The following is a 19,395-nucleotide window of genomic DNA, read 5'->3' as shown; positions in this document are numbered from 1 at the left end:
CATGTTGCCATTTTTGTATGGTTTTTTTTTTATAAACGGAACTAGAAGTCAAAACGTAGCAGCGATTTTTTTTCCTACCCACTGGTACCTGTACCCATTCAATTGGGAAAAATAGCATCAAAATCGAACAAATTGGGAATTTTCTACCAATATATAGGCAAGTGATTTCAACTAAAAAAAAAGAAAAAATACAACAAAACAAGAAGTATTCATCTCTTTACAAACTATTTTACGGTAACATTTGTTGTTGTGAAACATAAGGAATCATCGTAGCTCTACAAAACACACTGCCATGATCTGTACTTTCGATTTGATACCGGAAGTGAACATTTTAGTTAACTCGTACAACGTTTCAGACTAAGAAAATTACGATTTCAGCGATCCATTTTTCGGCGAGTGAATTGGGAATTTTTAGTCTCAAAATTGGGAAAAATCAACAGTTTTTGGCATTGGGAATGGTACCGTTTATCGGTACCAGTTATATAAGGGGGGGAAATGCTGCGTAGTTTCCGAAACCGTTGCTGGAAAGTCACCGGACATTCGGACCGGAAGTATAACGAAGTTTACCGGACCGAGAGTCAAATTACCAGACATGTCCGTCGGTCCGACGACATTTTCACTGAAACCCTGATAATAAAATGTATCAAAAGCAGCTTCTCTTTAAATACGTAATTGTAGGAAATGCAAAATAATATTGAAAGAAATGTTTAACTTTTACTAGAACAATGTCATATTTGAATCCTGGATACGATACGTACGACCAACGAAATTACGTGATATATTAAAAGAATTCCGTGTATTTAATTACTCCCTGAATACTTATTACTTGCTTAGTTTGTGTATCAGTTGAATTCAGGTGATGAAACAGCGTATGAGAAAACTACTAAGTACATTTACTTCTGCAGTGACGAATACTCGTCCCACTCCCGCATGTAAACAAGTGATTTCTAGTCAACTCGTACCCTGACCAACTTGTACCAAAAAGACAAGTCAACTCATACCCAAGAATCTGCCCATAATGCAATATATATGCGCATATAGCTTAAGTACGAGTTGTCATCAATTGAAGAGGAGTCAACTCGTAACAAGATTCTTGGATATGTGTTGACTTTTTGCCTGTTGGGTACAAGTGGACCTATTTGGTACGAGTTGACCAGGGTACGAGTCGGTCAGGGTACGATTTCACTTGACTCCAAACAAGTTGTTTTGCGCCTTACTTTGTACGAGAGTTCTTTACAGGGAAATAACTCGAACGTATCTCGAAACCGGCGTATTACATAAATCAAAATTAGGATTAGATACACAGAGAATCCACATCTATCGGAGATATTGTCACCGCAAAAATAAAAATGCGGGGGGGGGGGGGGGGTAGTAGTGTCCATACTTCAGTTGCCTGTTGTTTATAAAATGTGATGACCCTAGGCCTCGGACCCGTGGCATGGACTTATCAGAACTGACTGAGTGACATATCTGTTCGCTATGAATATACAGTAAGAAAGCACAGATAATGTGTTTTAGAAAACAATTAGGCCTATTTAGTGAATTCATGTGCAATCACGAGAAAGGGGTTTCCTTACAACATGGCGGGCACACGAGGTAGTAAAAAAAAAAATATGCAAAAGCACCCATTTATTTGTAACATACCTTTTGCAATCTCTCTGTTAATACAGCTTTCACTCCAGTTTTATCTAAACCTCTTTTCTCTAATTCCTGGCGTAAATCAACAACACGCAAATCTGCAAGTTTTCGAGGCGTATTTTCAGTCGCCATCATTGGCCTTCTAAAATCCCCGGATGACGATCGCTAAATCGATAATAAAGTTCATTTGTCCAGGATTATTTCGAGATGTTATTGTATCCATCTATGTCATCATGCTATTAAGAACCATTAATTAATGACATACTTATATTGCTAAAGTGATATCTAAAGAAATTGTGGAAAATTTTATCTGTTAACTGGACATGCGAGTTATATCCGTATGACTTAACTGCACTTTTTCCTTTCAAAATGTCGGCCTCCTTGGATTTAGTTTGTTTACCAACCCTCGAATAGTAAGTTACTGGTCTTTAAATGTTCAAACAGTGTTTTATCCTTGACCTGAGTACTTATAATAACTTGAAAAAAAAGTATCTTTCCTTTACGTAGCTGTAAACTCTGTCAATAAAATTATGGAAGGAAATACTTTTAATTTTGTACATATGAGATTGATCACTGTTTGTTATCTTCACTTTTTCATTAATCAGAGCATTGTTTATCACACCCGTACTCACTCTATACTTGTACTATTCTTGACGCGTTCAAATTGAATTTTTTAAAGACCTACACATCATATATTTGCATCCAAGTCCTCCCTTCCTGGTTCTGCCCCTCCCTTTCCCTGTGCTTTTTTTAAAAACTGTCTATTCACATCAACCTGATATTCTAACAAAATATGATATTGTCAAGGGATTTAACTGTAGAACTTACCCCCTGTCATTCGATGTAGCAAAATAAATTTCTTAAATAATGGTTGATCTGGAGAAATTATTTTACCTCTTACTATTGTTAACAATAACAATGTTTTGCCTCTAGTATAAAATCTGAGAGCTCTGACACAACAGGCCAATCAAATTGAAAGGTGAACCAAGTACATATGCATATAGACAGACACAAACACACACTCAAAATGTGCCATTTAACAAAATGGCTGCTGAATAGTTAAAGAGCCTAATGGCTAGGGATTCTTCTTCTTCTCTTCTTCCTTTGAAGTGCAGGGCCTTGTGGGCATCATCACACTTGATGATTTTAAAAGGGACACATGTGCAGGGGAGAGTCCTTTATTTACAATTTTTACAATTTATAAACTGGTTTAAAAGAGTACTTTCACATAATGTTTACAAATCTTTGGCAACCCTGACTTGAACAAGTCAAGGGATTGGGCTCCTTTGACACTAGGTGGTAATGAGTTCCACAGGAAGATACCAAATGGAAAAAAAGATACTTTGAATGTGTCTGTTCTGGCAAAAGTGATCTCCAGTTGATGTTGATAGCCTCGAATAGCAGAGTAGAGGAAAGGGGAAGATGGAATGGCTACTAGGGAGCGCATGGTCTTGTACATCATTACTGCTTTTGCTGCTTGTCTGTGTTGTTGAAGTGATTCACATCCCAGCTGCTGAATCATAGATGTGACACTGCTGGTGGTCTAATAGTCGGCCACCACAAATCTTGCAGCCCTGCACACTCTCCAGCTTATTGATGTTGCACTGGGTATAGGGATCCCACACAGTACAAGCATATTCCACTTGAAGTCTGGCCATTGATGTGTAGCACATCTCCTTGGTTTTCCAGGGACAGAATGGAAGATTTCTCTGGAGAAAGGTTGTGGTGGTGTTTGCCTTCTTACACACCTGGTCTGTGTGGTGGTTCCAGCTAAGATTGTTGGTAATAGTTACACCCAGGTACTTGGCTCTGTTGGTCATATTCAAGACCTGGTTGTGGAATGCAGATGACCTCGCATTTGTCAAGGTTAAATGCCATTAACCAATTTATTTCAGATAATTAGATATTCTTGGAGGCTATCTAGGTCCAGTTGTAGCACTGCTGTGTCTTCTGGACTGCTAATCTTCCGATACAGGAGGCAGTCATCTGCAAAGAGACAAGCTTTTGACTTCACTTGTGTAGGTAAATCATTGATATACATAAGGAATAGCAATGGACCCAGCACAGTCTCCTTAGGTACTCCAGAGGTTCAGTGTTCAGTGGCACAACATTAGTCAAGTGGCCATTTATTTGAGTACAAATATATAGGAAGAATTGTCAAAGGGATTAAAATTGGCCGTTGGTCAGGAGTGGCCAATTATTTCAGGTGTTTGCTAAGACAGTTTCATCTGTATATGTATTCATTTTTGTAAATTCTGGACCGCTGTACTTATGAACCATTCTTTCCAAATGTCCGATGTCTGTGGTTTGCAGTAACAGTATGTTCCATTACTTTATTTTACACCAGCAACATGCAGAAATCAAGACACAATCAAATGATACTAAACTTACTAGTAGACATTGTTACTGCTAGCTGTAGTTCTATAGGTCCCTAGTCATAAAGTCAGATCTTAATATCTTAATCCAGTTGCAGGAATATTAGATAAATCAACTTTGAGTTAAGTTCGAAACTAAGAATTGAATTCTTAATTGAAAGTTAGCTAATAGATAATTAGATAGTTAAGATTGGGTTGCACGAAAAGTTGTGAATTCCTAATTAGCTAGAACTAATATCAAACATCTTAATATTTAACAACCAGGGAGCTGCAGCAATGAGACTGCTAGCTATCATTTCTCGAGCAGGCTTGACACGCCCACTATTTTGAACACAGTTTGTCATGTTTGTTGCTATATGTCCCATTTACAAATTTTTCACTCCTGTAAAAGCATCACCAGCTGTAGGAGAAGTGCAACAAAATTTAACCTTTTGGTCATATACCAGCGAAGGTTCTTTCCATTGCATGAAACAGGATCTTTGTTTCTAAGGTCATATCCAAAAGACCCGAGACTTTCTCTTCAAATTCTGGACAGCTGGAGAAGATCCAGTCACTATTTTTGTTAAAGAGTTTTATGAGGTGTCAGGCTTGAGAATTCAACTTGGGCCTCCTGGTTGCTAAGTGAGTGCTATTGCAACCAATTTTCTCCTATAGATCTACAGTGTGTGATGAACAATGGTTCGAAATAGTGGGACATTTCTTTTAAAACAATTTAATTGCATAATTTGTGTACATACACATTGTCACATACCTTGGTTATGGATCCACATAAAACCCATGGTGTATTATTTCAACATGACTGTAGCAGCTGATGATGATGTGAAGGTTTTGGCGTCAAAACTCTCTCTGAAATGTTGAAGACACTTTTTGGACTTCTGTTGAACATACAAAACATACTTCTAAAATTAGATGAATATGCTATATGAAGAGAGTGATAAGATGTCACCAATGATTTTAGTGGATACAGATAGGTAGACTCGTAGAGTTTAAAATATTTAAACGTGAAGCAAACAATCAGTAGATCAAACAGTCACAGGTTTGGAAAGTGTTTGGACCTAAAATCATGATGTGCAGTTGTGGCATATTACAATGTCTTCATGTATTTACCCAGTATATGATAGTTGATTATCATATGTTCAATTGCCATTTATAAACATTTTTGTAGTGCATGTCAATATGTGACAGAATTACAGCGAGATATTGAGAAGAAGATAAGAACGCTACAGTATGACTGTTCCCAGCTGCAGATGCTCTTCAAGCCTTGGTAATGCATGTATTTCTCAATTTCTACTTTCTGGAAATCTGATGGTGTTTACATACTTTGAACCATTTTCACACATATGTTACATGGTGAATTCCTTTTTGTAGGCCAAGAAAAGGTCCACCTGATGACAAAGAAATGTTCAATGTCATGAACACACACTCTGAAAATCCCAAATCCGAAGAAGTCCACAGAGGTAAGGTTCGGGAATGTTTTGATATGAAGAACATTTTTGTTGAAGGAAACATTGCTAAAGGGGAAGTGAGAGAGATGAGATAGAACAAAAATGAGTGAAAGAGAAAGGAGATGATGAGTGATGGAGAAAGAAGATGGATGAGAGAGAAGAAAGATGGATGAGAGAGAAAGGAGATGAGTGAGACAGAAGGGAGATGGATGAGAGAGAAGGGAGATGGATGAGAGAGAAGGGAGATGGATGAGAGAGAATGGAGATGAATAAGAGAGAAGGGAGATGAGTGAGAAAGATTGGAGATGAGTGAGAGTGATGAGAAAGAGGAGGGAGATGGATGAGAAAAAAAGGAGATGGATGAGAGAGAATGGAGATGGATGAGAGAGAAGGGAGATGGATGAGAGAGAAGGGAGATGGATGAGAGAGAAGGGAGATGAGTGAGAAAGATTGGAGATGAATGAGAGAGAGAAGGGAAATAGATGAGAGAGAGAAGGGAGATAGATGAGAGAGAAGGGAGATGGATGAGAGAGAGAGAACAGAGATGGATGAGAGAGAAGGGAGATGAGTGAGAAAGATTGGAGATGAGTAAGAGAGAAGGGAGATGGATGAGAGAGAGAGAAGGGAGATGGATGAGAGAGAATGGAGATGGATGAGAGAGAGAGAGAATGGAGATGAATGAGAGAGAGAGAACAGAGATGGATGAGAGAGAAGGGAGATGAGTGAGAAAGGTTGGAGATGAGTAAGAGAGAAGGGAGATGGATGAGAGAGAGAACGGAGATGGATGAGAGAGAGAGAGAGAGGACAGAGATGGATGAGAGAGAATGGAGATGGAAAAGAGAGAAGGGAGATGAGTGAGAAAGATTGGAGATGAGTGAGAGTGATGAGAAAGAGGAGGGAGATGGATGAGAGAGAAAGGAGATGGATGAGAGAGAATGGAGATGGATGAGAGAGAAGGGAGATGGATGAGAGAGAAGGGAGATGGATGAGAGAGAAGGGAGATGAGTGAGAAAGATTGGAGATTAGTGAAAGAGAGAAGGGAGATAGAGGAGGGAGAAAGGAGATGGATGAGAGAGAAGGGAGATGGATGAGAGAGATAAAACGGAGATGGATGAGAGAGAGAGATGAATGAGAGAGAAGGGAGATGAGTGAGAAAGATTGGAGATGAGTGTGAGAGAAGGGAAATAGATGAGAGAGAGAAGGGAGATAGATGAGAGAGAAGGGAGATGGATGAGAGAGATAAAACGGAGATGGATGAGAGAGAGAGAACAGAGATGAATGAGAGAGAAGGGAGATGAGTGAGAAAGATTGGAGATGAGTAAGAGAGAAGGGAGATGTATGAGAGAGAGAGAAGGGAGATGTATGAGAGAGAGAGAAGGGAAATGGATGAGAGAGGAGGGAGATGGATGAGAGAGAGAACAAAGATGGATGAGAGAGAGAGAGAACAGAGATGGATGAGAGAGAAGGGAGATGAGTGAGAAAGATTGGAGATGATTAAGAGAGAAGGGAGATGGATGAGAGAGAGAGAAGGGAGATGGATGAGAGAGAAGGGAGATGAATGAGAGAGAAGGGAGATGGATGAGAGAGAGAGAACAGAGATGGATGAGAGAGAGAGAACAGAGATGGAGAGAGAGAGAGAGATGGATGAGAGAGAAGGGAGATGAGTGAGAAAGATTGGAGATGAGTAAGAGAGAAGGGAGATGGATATGAGAGAGAGAGAGAGAGAGAGAGAGAGAGAGAGAGAGAGAGAGAGAGAGAGAGAGAGAAGGGAGATGGATGAAAAAGAGAAGGGAGATGGATGAGAGAGAGAAGGGAAATGGATCAGAGAGAGAGAATGGAGATGGATGAGAGATAAGGGAGATGAGTGAGAAAGATTGGGGATGAGTGAGAGATGAATGAGAGAGAGAAGGGAGATGGATGAGAGAGAAGGGAGATGGATGAGAGAGAAGGGAGATGAGTGAGAAAGATTGGAGATGAGTGAGAGAGAAGGGAGATGGATGAGAGAGAGAAGGGAGATGGATGAGTGAGAAAGATTGGAGATGAGTGAGAAAGATTGGAGATGAGTGAGAGATGAATGAGAGAGAGAAGGGAGATGGATGAGAGAGAAGGGAGATGGATGGATGAGAGAGAAGGGAGATGGATGAGTGAGAGAGAAGGGAGATGGATGAGAGAGAGAAGGGAGATGAGTGAGAGAGAAGGGAGATGGATGAGAGAGAAGGGAGATGAGTGAGAAAGATTAGAGATGAGTGAGAGAGAAGGGAGATGGATGAGAGAGAGAAGGGAGATGGGTGAGAGAGAAAGGATATGGATGAGAGAGAAAGGAAATGAGTGAGAAAGATTGGAGATGAGTGAGAGAGAAGGGAGATGGATGAGAGGGAGATGGGTGAGAAAGAAGGGAAATGAGTGAGAAACATTGGAGATAAATGAGAGAGAGAAGGGAGATGGATGAGAGAGAATGGAGATGGATGAGAGAGAGAGAATGGAGATGAGTGAGAAAGATTGGAGATGAGTGAGGGAGATGGGTGAGAGAGAAGGGAGATGAGTGAGAGAGAAGGGAGATGGATGAGAGAGAGAACAGAGATGGATGAGAGAGAGAAGAGAGATGAGTGAGAAAGATTGGAGATGAGTGAGAGAGAGAAGGGAGATGGATGAGAGAGAAGGGAGATGAGTGAGAGAGAAGGGATATGAGTGAGAAAGATTGGAGATGAGTGAGAGAAAAGGGAGATTGATGAGAGAGAGAAGGGAGATGGATGAGAGAAAAGGGAGATGGATGAGAGAGAAGGGGGATGAGTGAGAAAGATTGGAGATGAGAGAGAGAGAAGGGAGATAGATGAGGGAGAAAGGAGATGGATGAGAGAGAAAGGAGATGGATGAGAGAGAAGGGAGATGGATGAGAGAGAAGGGAGATGGATGAGAGAGAAAGGAGATGGATGAAAGAGAGAAGGGAGATGAGTGAGAGAGAAGGGAGATGAGTGAGAGAGAAGGGAGATGAGTGAGAGAGAGAAGGGAGATGGATCAGAGAGAGAGAATGGAGATGGATCAGAGAGAAGGGAGATGGATGAGAGAGAGAGAGAAGGGAGATGGATGAGAGAGAAGGGAGATGAATGAGAAAGATTGGAGATGGGTGAGAGATGGATGAAAGAGAGAAGGGAGATGGGTGAGAGAGAAGGGAGATGAGTGAGAGAGAGAAGGGAGATGGATGAGAGGGAGATGGGTGAGAAAGAAGGGAAATGAGTGAGAAACATTGGAGATAAATGAGAGAGAGAAGGGAGATGGATGAGAGAGAATGGAGATGGATGAGAGAGAGAGAATGGAGATGAGTGAGAAAGATTGGAGATGAGTGAGGGAGATGGGTGAGAGAGAAGGGAGATGAGTGAGAGAGAAGGGAGATGGATGAGAGAGAGAACAGAGATGGATGAGAGAGAGATGAGTGAGAAAGATTGGAGATGAGTGAGAGAGAGAAGGGAGATGGATGAGAGAGAAGGGAGATGAGTGAGAGAGAAGGGATATGAGTGAGAAAGATTGGAGATGAGTGAGAGAAAAGGGAGATTGATGAGAGAGAGAAGGGAGATGGATGAGAGAAAAGGGAGATGGATGAGAGAGAAGGGGGATGAGTGAGAAAGATTGGAGATGAGAGAGAGAGAAGGGAGATAGATGAGGGAGAAAGGAGATGGATGAGAGAGAAAGGAGATGGATGAGAGAGAAGGGAGATGGATGAGAGAGAAGGGAGATGGATGAGAGAGAAAGGAGATGGATGAAAGAGAGAAGGGAGATGAGTGAGAGAGAAGGGAGATGAGTGAGAGAGAGAAGGGAGATGGATCAGAGAGAGAGAATGGAGATGGATCAGAGAGAAGGGAGATGGATGAGAGAGAGAGAGAAGGGAGATGGATGAGAGAGAAGGGAGATGAATGAGAAAGATTGGAGATGGGTGAGAGATGGATGAAAGAGAGAAGGGAGATGGGTGAGAGAGAAGGGAGATGAGTGAGAGAGAGAAGGGAGATGGATGAGAGAGGAGGGAGAAGGAAGAGGGAGAAGGGAGATGGATGAGAGAGGAGGGAGAAGGAAGAGGGAGAATGGAGATGGATGAGAGAGAAGGGAGATGAATGAGAAAGATTGGAGATGGATGAGAGAGAAGGGAGATGGATGAGAGAGAAGGGAGATGAGTGAGAAAGATTGGAGATGAATGAGAACAAAGAAAGATGGATGAGAGAGAAGGGAGATGGATGAGAGAGAAAGGAGATGAATAATAGAGAATGGAGATGAGTGAGAGAGAAAGGAGATGAGTGAGAGAGAAGAAAGATGGATGAGAGAGAAGGGAGATGGATGAGAGAGAAAGGAGATGGATAAGAGAGAAGGGAGATGGATGAGGGAGATGAGTGAATGAGAAGTTAGATGAGTGAGAAAGATTGGAGATAAGTGAGAGAGAAGGTAAATGGATGAGAGAGAAAAGGGGGATGAGTGAGAGAGAAGAGAGAGAGAAGGGAGATGGATGAGAGAGAATGAGGATGGATGAGAGAGAGAAAGGAGATGGATGAAAGAGAGAAGGGAGATAGATGAGAGAGAAGGGAGAGGTGAGAGAGAAAGGAGATGGATGAGAGAGAAAGGAGATGAGTGATAGGGAAGAGAGATGGATGAGAGAGAGAAGGAAGATGGATTAGAGAGAGAAGGAAAATGGATGAGAGAGAGAAGGGAGATGGATGAGAGAGAGAAGGGAGATGGATTAGAGAGAGAAGGAAAATGGATGAGAGAGAGAGAAGGGAGATGGATGAGAGAGAGAAGGGAGATGGATGAGAGAGAGAAGGAAAATGGATGAGAGAGAGAAGGAAGATGGATGAGAGAGAGAAGGGAGATGAATGAGAGAGAGAAGGGAGATGGATGAGAGATATGTTTTGAGAGAAGGGAGAAGCTAACCCCACTGTCTGCCCAAAGTTGATTCATAGCATACATAAGGTTTTCAAGATATACATTTATTCAATACTCTTTTAAAGAATAACACATTTTATATTGCATTTATGTTTTAGATCATTAAATTTCAGAAAGCTTAACGCAAGATGAAAAAGAGGCAATGGATGCCATGGAAAAACTTCTTGTTAAGGCCCAGAAAGCAAGAGACCTACAGAAAAAGGCAAGTGGTAAAACTTCACCTGTTAAAAGCATGAGACCCACAGAAAAAAGCATGTGACAAAACTTACATGTGTTAAAAGCAAGAGATCCACAGAAAAAAAGCATGTGACAAAACTTACATGTGTTAAAAGCAAGAGGCCCACAGAAAAAGACATGTTCTAATAGGAAGGAATTATGCAAATCACGTTATGTTTCCTTTGTTTTTATATCACCATTATACCATTAATGCGTGTATAATTAAAGTAGGAACTGTAAACATACATTTTTACATGCAGTATTTATTTCCGCTGGAGTTCACGGTCACATAAAATCCACGTAATGTCATACCAGCAGATATAAAGTATGTAAGCTAATTTCATGTGACATGCAACTCAGTGGAATTTCAAACCTGCAGACCAAACCAAAATTAATAATCTGTGAAATTTTGACTCAGTGGAATTTCTACAGTATTCATTTCATCTTCTCATAAACAGAGCAGAATAAAATATGAAATAGTAAAATTTATAAATAAAGTTTTCTGTGCTAAATTTAAACAATTCTCTATATGGCAGACTGAGGAGTGTCCAAAGAGTTATTCAAGGACCTCTGCTTCATCTTCACAAACACTTGCTTCATCTTCACAAAGGAAAGAATTGAAAACAGATGAAGAGGGAAAACCAAAGACTGCCATGTCTACTGATAAGATAAATTCTTCCATTAAACATGATGTTAAAAACAAAATATTGAAAACATCAACTTCTGATAAACTTACACAAAATAAAAAAGCAGAAATCAGAAAGCTGAATGGAATGAGCAGACCACCGCCATCCAATAAATATCATGTTAAAGCACCCTTTCAAACAAATCCATGTCTTTCATTTCCTAAAAATTCCACAAATCAGGAAGCCATGACTAAGGGAACAAGGAGCAAAAAGTTTGTACCTAGAGGTGCAACAAAGGCCATGAAAGGGACACCTGCTGCTGGTCAGATCAAGCAGAGTCAGAGTGCTGGTCAGGGTCACAGTGCTGGTCATGTCAGTCAAGGTCACAGTGCTGGTCAGGTCAATCAGGGTCACAGTGCTGGTCAGGTCAGTCAGGGTCACAGTGCTGGTCAGATCAAGGTTATCAGTCAGGGTCACAGTGCTGAATCACAAAGCATGGAGAAAGGTGAAATAGAGACAAAGAATAATGAAAAATTTGAAATGGATGATACATCACCGGATTCTAGAGAGAAAACGAAGTCACCGCCTGGGCACTCTAGTTGCATCGACTCGAAATCAGTACGTGTGGAGAAATGTCCAGCACCTAGTGTTAGTGGTGCAACATTCAAGGAACACATTGGTGAACCGGAAGCTGATAACAGATTTCACTTGTTAAAAAATGGGTAGGTAGAGGTATCAGATCTCATTAGAACTACACATGTCATAGGTGTGCCTGCTCCTGATGAAGTGAAACGTTTGGATTGTGTATAGTGAACATTTACCATAAAAGTACTGTAACACTGCATGAGATCTGAATATGTAGCTTTATCTGAAGTGAGATTGTCAAGTGCCATTTTCTGTTTCACTAGTGTTAGGTTCTAGGTTAGAGCCCGATAGTGGAAATTTTTTTAGACTTTAAAAACGCTGCCCTTGCTGAATACGATGTAAACAAAAATTTAAATGGGATCATTATCATTTATAAAGTAGGATGCAGCATGCAGGAAGGAATTCATTTCATTTCAATTCTCTATTTTCAGAAATGATATAGACATTCCAGTCAAACTGAGGAGGTTAGTTTCTTTGAACCACAAACTGAGACAAAAATTAGCTGTCACAAAAGTCACAAAGAAAGTGGACTCTACAAAGTCTGGACAATATTTCTTGGATTCTTTAGAGCGACTGGTAAGGAAACGGAAGAGGCAGAAATCCTGTTTCTCTGTACGTTCAGTATCTTATACATTGTATACATGTGAAGATTGGGATATAATCATCATCTATTTGTAGTTACACCTGTACAGTATGATCATGATCTATTTGTACAATTATTATCCAAGTGACTCCTGATGGCTCAAACTTCGATCTCTGGAAGTGAAATCATGGTCCCGATTTTTTTCTCAATGTAATTAAGCAAATTTATTCTCAATCTCTCAAAGTGAAAATTTGAGTCCCATATTTTGCACTCTCAATCTCTCAAATTGGTGGTAGCATATACACTTCATCACTCATGCATACAATTATTTCTGCTGGACCTTACCAGGATAACATTGAATGCTAGGGGCTAGCTCAGCTGTGTTAATTAGGTGTTTTTGTAGGTGACACATTGCCTTGTGGGGTGGATAGTTAATTGTTTAATTGGTCAGTTTAACTCTCCACCTCAGTGTGCTTTGTTTTCATTACAATTTGACTATGGCCAACTTTAAGACTTTTTTGGATTTGACAATTGAGAATACGATTTAGAGACATGCTAAGGAATCATTGTTGTTTATATGTGTGTTTTATGTAAAGTAACTGAAAATTGTGACGATTCTGAGATGGATTGTGCTCTGTATAGTTAGTGACTGTGAAACATCATTATGGATGAAAAAGTCTCGTAAATGTACATCTATCTTAACACAAGAAAAACAACAAATAAATACATTAACTTTAAAAAATCTTTTTATCTATGCAAAATAAAGTTCCATGTTCTTAAAATCAAGTCGATTACACGTACCTAAAGTAAGAAGGAAAGTGTTTCAAAACAATGCCAGGATGTTGTAAATATGCACTCTGGTTGCAGTAAAATCTGAACCATAATAGTTGGACCTTTAATTTTCGGATTTGATCTCTCAAACTCTTGATCTCTCGAAGTTCTATCAACTGAAGGTCCCTTGGACTTTGAGCTATCAAGAGTCAACTGTAACTTTGCAGTTTGATTGTGATCTATTTTAAAATGCAATTATTACACCTCTACTGTTTGATCATTTTGTATTTTGATTTACATTTATTACACCTCTACTGTTTGATCATTTTGTATTTTGATTTACATTTATTACACCTCTACTGTTTGATCATTTTGTATTTTGATTTACATTTATTACACCTCTACTGTTTGATCATTTTGTATTTTGATTTACATTTATTACACCTCTACAGTTTGATCATTTTGTATTTTGATTTACAATTATTACACCTCTACAGTTTGATCATTTTGTATTTTGATTTACATTTATTATACCTATACAGTTGAATCATGATCTAGTTTAAGTACATGTATCACACTTTTACAGTTTGATCGTGATTTAGGCTATGACATGGCAGCCAATCTGCAGAGAGCTGAACAAGAGTATGACAGTCTGAGGAGGATGCTGGAGGAGCTGACAACAGAGCTGACTGATGGTAGGTCTATATGTCTGATGGTAGGTCTATATGTCTATATGTCTGATGGTAGGTCTATATGTCTGATGGTAGGTCTATATGTCTATATGTCTGATGGTAGGTCTATATGTCTATATGTCTGATGGTAGGTCTATATGTCTGATGGTAGGTCTATATGTCTATATGACTGATGGTAGGTCTATATGACTGATGGTAGGTCTATATGTCTGATGGTAGGTCTATATGTCTGATGGTAGGTCTATATGTCTATATGTCTGATGGTAGGTCTATATGTCTATATGACTGATGGTAGGTCTATATGACTGATGGTAGGTCTATATGACTGATCGTAGGTCTATATGTCTGATGGTAAGTCTATATGACTGATGATAGGTCTATATGTCTATATGTTTGATGGTAGGTCTATATGTTTGATGGTAGGTCTATATGACTGATGGTAGGTCTATATGTCTGATGATAGGTCTATATGACTGATGGTAGGTCTATATGACTGATCGTAGGTCTATATGTCTGATGGTAAGTCTATATGACTGATGATAGGTCTATATGTCTATATGTCTGATGATAGGTATATATGACTGATGGTAGGTCTATATGTCTGATGGTAGGTCTATATGTCTGATGGTAGGTCTATATGACTGATGGTAGGTCTATATGACTGATGGTAGCTCTATATGTCTATATGACTGATAGTAGGTCTATATGTCTGATGGTAGGTCTATATGACTGATGGTAGGTCTATATGACTGATGGTAGGTCTATATATGACTGATGGTAGGTCTATATGACTGATGGTAGGTCTATATGTCTGATGGTAGGTCTATATGTCTGATGGTAGGTCTATATGTCTGATGGTAGGTCTATATGACTGATGGTAGGTCTATATGTCTGATGGTAGGTCTATATGACTGATGGTAGGTCTATATGACTGATGGTAGGTCTATATGTCTGATGGTAGGTCTATATGACTGATGGTAGGTCTATATGTCTATATGACTGATGGTAGGTCTATATGACTGATGGTAGGTCTATATGTCTGATGGTAGGTCTATATGACTGATGGTAGGTCTATATGACTGATGGTAGGTCTATATGACTGATGATAGGTATATTGACTGATGGTAGGTCTATATGTCTGATGGTAGGTCTATATGACTGATGGTAGGTCTATATGTCTATATGACTGATGGTAGGTCTATATGTCTGATGGTAGGTCTATATGTCTGATGGTAGGTCTATATGTCTGATGGTAGGTCTATATGACTGATGGTAGGTCTATATGTCTGATGGTAGGTCTATATGACTGATGGTAGGTCAATATGTCTATATGACTGATGGTAGGTCTATATGACTGATGGTAGGTCTATATGTCTGATGGTAGGTCTATATGACTGATGGTAGGTCTATATGACTGATGGTAGGTCTATATGACTGATGATAGGTATATTGACTGATGGTAGGTCTATATGTCTGATGGTAGGTCTATATGACTGATGGTAGGTCTATATGTCTATATGACTGATGGTAGGTCTATATGTCTGATGGTAGGTCTATATGTCTATATGACTGATGGTAAGTCTATATGTCTGATGGTAGGTCTATATGAATGTGTAGTGACATATTTGAAGATAAAGTTTTGTTTCACTCTGTTATGATGTCATTTGATTCCCACTGCATAGTGAACACTGGTGAAGTACTATATTTTGTACTGTATTCTTCAAATTTTGATAATTTGATTTCATTTAATTTTGAGGGGACAATCTTGGGATTTTCAATTTACAAGTTTGATCACAAACATTTAAATCACCATCTTGTGACGTAGTGTCATAAAATGTATATGGTTAAGTTTTGATGTAGTGAGCTACCTTGAGACCAGAATCTGCTGTCTAGGACACATCATAGTCAGCAAATCTTGCCCCCATGGTAGAATTTCCAAATCCCACAGTCGTATTAATAAAACAATCTATTATTTGTCTATAGGTCAGAATTTTGGTATTGACACTTTGTACAAAACTCTAGGCCTGACTTGCAGGACTGTACTACTGCTAAAGAGAGTTTTCTGAAGAACAAAATGTTGTTATCGGAAGTCATTGTTGATTCAACTTAGGAAGTTAGCACTATCATTAAAAGCCATTTTAAGGCACTCCTCTGACATGTAGAATGACAGATTTTTTTCCACAAGTCTAAGATATACAAGATAATATGCTTTCCTATCTTTATGGAGGGAACCATCATCAGAACCCACAGGTTTTTAACACTGCATTTCAACCTGTGGTTCTGATGGTGGGAGGGAACTCAAATAGACAACTATTTGACAGGGCTGCGTTCAAGATCATAGCAGCTACATAGTAGCTAGATAGTGATATGAAATTGAACGAACATCTAGGCTAGCCCTACATAGAGATAACAAGCGTTAATTCATAAAGTGCATTCAATAGACCTAGATATCTAGCATAGCAGCCTCTATGATATTGAATGCAGCCCCTGAAACATATGACAGAAACATATACTAGTTTGTACATGGTTTAACAGGAAACATACAACTTTGTAGATAGCTTGTACATGTCTATTCCAGATGAAGCTAATTTATTTGAGGTGCTGAGAACAAAGAATATTTTGGAATTAGTACTAACAAGATTTTATCAACTTCAGGAGGAAACTTCACTGGAAAATACAGGTAGAATGTTATCTAGAGTAGAGCTCAGTCTGTGTGACAAGATTTAGGTCAGATTTTTCAGCACATTAAAGCTGTATGGTCAGCTGTTCATCTATTGGTTTTTTGTGCAGAATTACTTTAAAGCAGATGAATTAGTTATTTTTATTAACTTTCCCTTTATTGCATGCTTGAAAACATTTGCATGTAAAAGAAAACAATGAGAAGATTATTTAAAAAGTAAATATAGTTGGAACCCCAAAATACATTTGCCACTGATTAAGTCTGCTATGCATCTATAAATGATCCCATGTGCGTAAGGGGAATCCCAACATGATGTAAATAACTAAGACGCAACTGTCTAACTTTAAAGCTGAAAAAGCGTAAAACAACAATTTACTATTAAAGAGGTATTTGATGTTTTATTTCTCTTAAACTTATGTCACTGTACTGTTGTAACAAAATACACAGCTTTACACAGATAAGACTACCAGTAATCTTTCCTCTGGACTGGGCACGTGATTGTCACGTGATTTGTGCTTTAGAAATGGCTGATTGACAGTTATTTGTAAACACCGATTTAAAACCACATAATTCTGGTTAAAACAGGTGAAATAATGTATGACAGCTTCATAAATACGTATGTGCAATTGTTTAACAGTATTTTACAAAGTGAACAAAATTTGTCGAAATTCCAACCATACAACTTTAATATGTTTAAAAAGATCAGTGCAACTGTTTCCTATCTAAAAAGTCAAAACTTGTCAGTCTTTTCTCCTGTTATTGAGAATTACCATTTGCATAGATTTGTTGCAATAAGATAACCGAAGATATATTTTTGTGAATCAAAATTTTATAAATCATCATTATCGCTTTATGACATTATACATTATTGCATGTTGATTTTGATCATATCATGGTGTTATTGTACCAACCAATGCATTGAAATTTTTGCCAGTTTTATTTTTGCCCACTTCATCCTTATGATCATCCTCAATGGGATAATTCAATTCAAGGTGAATTTGAATTCAATGGTTTGGGGAGAATTTAAAATGAGATGAAAGTGTTTTGCAATGTATCTGGGTAAAAATAACATGTACCTAAAATTTCACCAGTTATCTTAGAGCATGATGCTCTGGTTCATTGGTTATAACTGGTTATTGAGAACATGATGCTCTGGTTCATTGGTTATAACTGGTTAATGAGAACATGATGCTCTGGTTCATTGGTTATAACTGGTTAATGAGAACATGATGCTCTGGTTCATCAGTTATAACTGGTTATTGAGAACATTATACTATGGTTCATTGGTTATAACTGGTTTTTGAGAACATGATGCTCTGGTTCATTGGTTATAACTGGTTATTGAGAACATGATGCTCTGGTTCATTGGTTATAACTGGTTTCTGAGAACATGATGCTCTGGTTCATCAGTTATAACTGGTTATTTAGAACATTATACTATGGTTCATTGGTTATAACTGGCTATTGAGAACATGATGCTCTGGTTCATTGGTTATAACTGGTTTCTGAGAACATGATGCTCTGGTTCATCAGTTATAACTGGTTATTGAGAACATTATACTATGGTTCATTGGTTATAACTGGCTATTGAGAACATGATGCTCTGGTTCATTGGTTATAACTGGCTATTGAGAACATGATGCTCTGGTTCATTGGTTATAACTGGCTATTGAGAACATGATGCTCTGGTTCATTGGTTGTAACTGGTTAATGAGAACATGATGCTCTGGTTCATCAGTTATAACTGGTTATTGAGAACATTATACTATGGTTCATTGGTTATAACTGGTTATTGAGAACATGATGCTCTGGTTCATTGGTTATAACTGGTTATTGAGAACATGATGCTCTGGTTCATTGGTTATAACTAGTTATCGAGAACATGATGCTCTGGTTCATTGGTTATAACTGGTTATCGAGAACATGATGCTCTGGTTCATTGGTTATAACTGGTTATTGAGAACATGATGCTCTGGTTCATTGGTTATAACTGGTTATTGAGAACATGATGCTCTGGTTCATTGGTTATAACTGGCTATTGAGAACATGATGCTCTGGTTCATCAGTTATAATTGGCTATTGAGAACATGATGCTCTGGTTCATCAGTTATAATTGGCTATTGAGAACATGATACTCTGCTTCTGACTTCAGAATGTCTGCATGATCTTAAGTTCGTCAAAGCTCCAGCGGAACACCAATGGAGTCCTTCACCCCCACACAGCAAGTCAGCCATGTTGTGGTCTCCATTTATAGGTGAGCCTTAAATATTTCTATCTACGATTATTTAACAAATAAACACAGCATGTAGGATTTTATCAGTGAATAACCTCTCGGTTTTGAAATGTTGGAAAATTAAAACAAAACCCAAAAGGCTCAGGTTTTATTCTCTAACAATATCTTATATCTAGTTTGAATCCAAGGGATATGTTTTTTGATAGTTTTGACTATGTGGTAATTTCTATTCTATTACAACTTCTTCAAGATTAATCTTGGCTGAGGTTTGACTTGATTTTTGGACTGATGCGGTGAAGGTGTAAGCCAAATATCCAACCAAGCTGAATCTCAGCTAAGATTACTTCAAGATATGACCTGTAAAATGGAGGTCCTGTGTCACATTAGGTGTTGGCACAACAAAGAACCTTCACACTGCTACTTCCTTGAGCACCGAAGGTCAAAATTAGTGAAACTTCATTTGAAAATGTTGATGTCTCTATACGAGTGCAAAATTCTCAAATGAAACATAAAATACACACTCTCCAAGGGGTGAAGTACCTAATCGGAAGAATTATGACAGTTTTCA

At 38.7% G+C, this 19,395-nt stretch overlaps 2 protein-coding genes across 11 annotated transcripts in view; one reads left to right on the top strand and one right to left on the bottom strand.

The window, feature by feature from the left end:
• The window catches only part of LOC125672461 (scaffold attachment factor B2-like), a 15,533-nt gene extending 13,720 nt beyond the window's left edge, over nucleotides 1–1,813 (bottom strand). For 2 of the 6 annotated variants that reach the window (XM_048908720.2, XM_056162187.1), the window contains exon 1: nucleotides 1,645–1,810. In XM_048908720.2, coding sequence (XP_048764677.2) covers nucleotides 1,645–1,773 — 129 coding nt within the window. In that variant the 5' untranslated portion in view covers nucleotides 1,774–1,810. Of the gene's footprint in view, nucleotides 1–1,644 lie in introns of all 6 variants that reach the window. The other 4 variants (XM_048908719.2, XM_056162186.1, XM_048908718.2 and 1 more) reach the window with 3 other exon arrangements.
• LOC125672460 (uncharacterized) overlaps nucleotides 785–19,395 on the top strand; it is a 19,197-nt gene continuing 586 nt past the window's right edge. Inside the window, exons 1-9 of one of the 5 annotated variants that reach the window (XM_056162188.1) lie at nucleotides 785–1,596; nucleotides 5,179–5,277; nucleotides 5,382–5,470; nucleotides 10,495–10,583; nucleotides 11,134–11,945; nucleotides 12,300–12,444; nucleotides 13,809–13,917; nucleotides 16,493–16,594; nucleotides 18,747–18,848. In XM_056162188.1, the coding sequence (XP_056018163.1) occupies nucleotides 1,508–1,596; nucleotides 5,179–5,277; nucleotides 5,382–5,470; nucleotides 10,495–10,583; nucleotides 11,134–11,945; nucleotides 12,300–12,444; nucleotides 13,809–13,917; nucleotides 16,493–16,594; nucleotides 18,747–18,848 (1,636 nt within the window). In that variant the 5' untranslated portion in view covers nucleotides 785–1,507. Of the gene's footprint in view, nucleotides 1,597–1,786; nucleotides 2,052–5,178; nucleotides 5,278–5,381; nucleotides 5,471–10,494; nucleotides 10,584–11,133; nucleotides 11,946–12,299; nucleotides 12,445–13,808; nucleotides 13,918–16,492; nucleotides 16,595–18,746; nucleotides 18,849–19,395 lie in introns of those variants that run through there. The other 4 variants (XM_056162189.1, XM_048908717.2, XM_056162190.1 and 1 more) reach the window with 4 other exon arrangements.

The sequence above is a fragment of the Ostrea edulis genome, chromosome 4 (assembly GCF_947568905.1).
Source record: "Ostrea edulis chromosome 4, xbOstEdul1.1, whole genome shotgun sequence".
Lineage (NCBI taxonomy): Eukaryota > Metazoa > Mollusca > Bivalvia > Ostreida > Ostreidae > Ostrea > Ostrea edulis.
The sequence above is the reverse complement of the archived record's forward strand: the minus strand, read 5'-3'. Positions and strand labels throughout refer to the sequence as shown.